The sequence below is a fragment of the Rhagoletis pomonella genome, unplaced genomic scaffold (genome assembly GCF_013731165.1).
Source record: "Rhagoletis pomonella isolate Grant_MI unplaced genomic scaffold, Rhpom_1.0 Rhpom_scaffold_05196, whole genome shotgun sequence".
Lineage (NCBI taxonomy): Eukaryota > Metazoa > Arthropoda > Insecta > Diptera > Tephritidae > Rhagoletis > Rhagoletis pomonella.
In genome coordinates this window covers 1-4112 of record NW_023463739.1, presented here as the reverse complement: position 1 = coordinate 4112, position 4112 = coordinate 1, and the positions used below count along the sequence as shown (strand labels likewise).

General features: G+C 36.1%; 1 protein-coding gene across 1 annotated transcript; it reads left to right on the top strand.

Annotated features, from left to right (window-relative positions):
- Positions 1 to 229: 229 nt before the first annotated feature.
- Positions 230 to 2368, top strand: LOC118755050. The gene is made up of 2 exons (XM_036489908.1): positions 230 to 2027; positions 2091 to 2368. Exons 1-2 carry the CDS (start codon positions 1311 to 1313, stop codon positions 2139 to 2141), a joined length of 768 nt encoding a protein of 255 aa, XP_036345801.1. The 5' UTR covers positions 230 to 1310; the 3' UTR covers positions 2142 to 2368.
- Positions 2369 to 4112: the final 1744 nt, after the last annotated feature.

Genomic DNA, 4112 nt, shown 5'->3' with positions numbered 1-4112 from the left:
CTCACTTATAGTTTTGTTTTATTTTTAAAATTTTTCTTTAATTATTCGAACTTAAAAAAAAAAATGCTCTTGAAACTTACAAAATAAACTGGTTGCGCAAACAACGTATCAATAACGTTCTGAAAGTGTAACTTTGGTTTATTGCTGTCTAACGGTGTTTTTTATTTTACAAAAACTAAGTGAAGTTTCTGTTATTTTGGAGTATTCCCTACAGAATGGCAACAAAAAATAATGTAAAACTGCCTTTATGAAATTGGACTTTCGCTCAGCCAAATGAATCATTTGACCTAATGTGCATCGGCTGAAACCCCGGCCGATTGCGCATCGAGAGGCTTGCTTCCAGAAGAACTAAAAGCTAAAGAAATCTGTTGGCGAGGTCCTAAGTTTCTTACCCAATCCGAAAATCAATGGCCAAAACTTCCTAGCAACCTTCAATCAACCTTAGAAGAGCGAAAAATTAAAGTGGTTAGCCACATGACAGGCGCTCAATATCCTGAATTTTTGGTTAGATTCTCCACGCTGAAAAAGTTATTGCGTGTTATCTCTTTTTGTTTTCGATTCTTTAAGAATTGTAGGCGTAGCATAGGGCCATCTTGGAATTTTGACTGCCAGAGAAATTCTCGAAACCAAAATTTGTCTCATAAAATTGACTCAGCAAATTGACTTCACCCACATCATTTCTGAATTGCGCAGTCAAAAAGAAACGAAAGAAAAACCTTTACTTAAATTATCACCTTTCATTGATGAGAAGGGTATCCTCCGCTCTAATTTACCCCCTGACATGAAATTTCCGGCGGTTCTAACCAAATCGAATCCTTTATCTAAGCTTATAATCTTAGACGCACATGAGCGTACTTTACATGGTGAAATCACTTTAGCTATGTCTTATGTCGGTCGCGAAATTTGGATTTTGGGCTTGTTCGAGTTGCAATCACAACCGCAGTGTTGCGCGAATAATTAAAGTATCACGGTCTGTGTGAATTTCCAGCAATGTGTTTTCAGTTGGACAGTTGCAACAATGTTGCCATTTTTCATCAGTACGGCAGAAATGCCGCTTTTATTACGTGCCTCGAACAGGCCCTTTGTCTGGAGTCGGTCAAGCTAAAACTATTATAAGCAGGTGTATAACTTGTTTCCGTTATGCTGCCAAAGCATCTCAACAAGAGATGGGTGATCTCCCCTCTGTTCGCCTAAATTTAACTAGGCCTTTCAAACATAGTGGTGTTGATTACGCTGGAGCTATACTCATAAACAATTCAACATAAAGAAGCGCTGCTATCACAAAAGGCTATGTCTGTCTCTTTGTATGCATGAGCACCAAAGCCATACACCTAGAAGCAGTGTTGGATTTAACAACAAGCTCTTTCTTAGCAGCCTTTCGCCGCTTTGTTGTCAGACGAGGGGCGTGTACTGATTTGTATTCCGACTGCGGCACAAATTTTGTAGGTGCATCAAAGGAATTAAAAGTCTTGCTATACCGAAGTCAACTTTCAATGCCAAAAAATTTACGTGAAAGTTTTTCAAGTTCTGGAACTGATTGGCACTTTATCCCACCTGCTTCCCCAAATTTTGGTGGTCTGTGGGAAGCAGGATTTAAGCTCATGAAGCACCATCTAAAACGCGATGTGCATGACCGAACTTTAAGTTTCGAAGAATTAACCACTTTGCTTTCACAGATTGAAGGATGCCTAAACTCTAGGCCACTTTGCCCTTTATCATTTGATCCACGAGATGTCAGCGGATTGACCCCCGGAGATTTCTTGATATGCGAACCCATCAGCTGCGTGCAAGAAGAAACCCTTCTGGAGGTTAACATCAATCGAATATGCCGATGGAAAGCAATTGAAAAAATCAAGCAGCATTTTTGGAAACACTGGTACAACGAGTACCTCAATCGTTTGCAAGCTCGTCCTAAGTGCCTTCATCCCCAAGTCGATGCAAAAATTAACGACCTAGTTCTTGTAGCAGACGTGCTTTGGGCGTATTTAGGAAGTGAATCCCAGAAAGAATGGGCGAGTGCGCGTAGTGTCAGTTTACTAAACACAAATTTATAAAAAGACCTATTTCAAAAATTTGTTTTTTACCCCTAGATGAAACAATGGATAGTTCTGAACACCATGATCCTCAGCTTATTGGACTAAGGGGCGAGGTGATGGAACCCGAGGCTGAAGACGCTGTGAGTCGGAGCATATCGGAGTAAAAAACTCGACTAGAACACTCCCAACTATAGGACGTCCTTCCTCTTGTGTCTACCCAGATTAAGAATAGTTGTTCTTGGTGGGGAGAATGTTCCCGTATTATATGTAACCAAAATATTGGAATTAAATAAACTTAAATTTTAACTTTAATATTTTATTGCACATGCAAACTATGAATTATCATTATATTGACAAGCATATTCATAAAACAGCAAAACATCGCAAAGAGCGAACTAAAACTAATGTTCTCATCATTTCCTTCTTACGCTGTCCTTCTTAGCGACACTTTATGCATTTGCTATATCGCTTAAGTTTGACTCTTTCACTTGGATTACGACGGCGAACAAATAAACACGTTTACTCTAACTGGAGTAATTTTCTTAATATTTTGAGTCTTTTTCATTTACCTGCGGTAATTAGGGTATTCATATCGCAACATTTAAATTATACATAGCTATTTTCTAAAAGTAACTTGTAGCCACAACACACATTTTCAAACTTTATACAGAATTTATAAAAAAATTTTATTAATTTTTTGGGTATGCAGATAACAGGCGTATAAAACTTTAGTAAAAGAAATGCAAATTTGGAGCGGCTAAAAATCGTAATTATTTTTTTTTTTGCTGACGGATTTGGCGGTTTTTTCATATAAATAGCGAAATTTAGGAAAGCTGGTGGTGACTGTTTTATTTTTTTTTGCAAACGGCCTTCCGCATATTCTTTCACAAGTACCTAATTCCTGTTTATAGGAAAACAGTGCAAAACGCCGTCAACAAAAAAAAACAAATAATATTAAAAATCAACGCGATCTTTTAGCCGCTCAAAACTTGCACTTATTTTACTAAGATTTTATTAGCCTGTTAACTGCATACCCAAACAAATTATAAAAATTCTGGTTAAAAAGCTCGAAGTTTGAATAAAAATTTGTGGAAGTTTTCTAAATTCTTTATTAGGTTTGAAAGTGAACCATATTTTTATAAAATAAAAAATATCAAAAAAAAAATTTATTGTAAATATTGAAAAGGAAACGCCATTCATCCACTTTTGACCACCACTGTATGTATATACATATATACTTATATTCATATAATCAAGATTTCACGTAAAGATTCGGGAGAACGAAATAAATTTCAGGAAATCTTAGAATAAATATATACAATCATATCTCATTCTAATTTATATTGTTTCCTGGTTAATTTTTTTTTCATTTTATATCATTTAATTAGCTGCTTAGGCGAATCTTGAAAATAGGAAAAATTTTAAACTTTTTCGTTCTGGAGAAGAAGAGTAAATTTGTGTTTTGTGTGTGGATTTGTTATGGTACACATACTGTGGGAGCAGCAGTGGATGCAGTCGGCATGACACAATGGGGTGCACTATGGCTAGTCATGTCGGCTGCCGGGATTCTTTCATTCACTACTGTTCCCCGCGCCGTAGCAGAGAAACAGTCATGCCTGTCAAACGTCTTCACGAACGGACAAAAAAACTAAAAAAAAAGCCAGATACCAAAAAAAACTGGGAAAAGCGTTACATTAAATGCTTTAAATAAACTGAAAATCAACAAAAAATGAAAAAAGTTCAATAAAAAAAATAAGCCATTATAAAAGTTCCTGCTTGCCGTCCTAACTAAATGAAAGGGTCAACATTCCCATTTTATAACTACAATTTATTCTAAATTCATTTTCTTACATCTATTTCTTAAAGCTAATCATCCTAATACTAAGTCCTAACATCTAACAAAAAAAAGGTAAGTATGCTTAATAACAGGGGGTCTTCTTAAATCTAGAGTAAGTATATTGTGAACGTAGAACTAGGGTAGGGTAGTAGTGAGGTAAATTTAATTCAGGTATATTAGTAAAGTCCGGCGGGTATGTATATATCACAAATTTTGCTTTTGACACAAACTCCAACAAT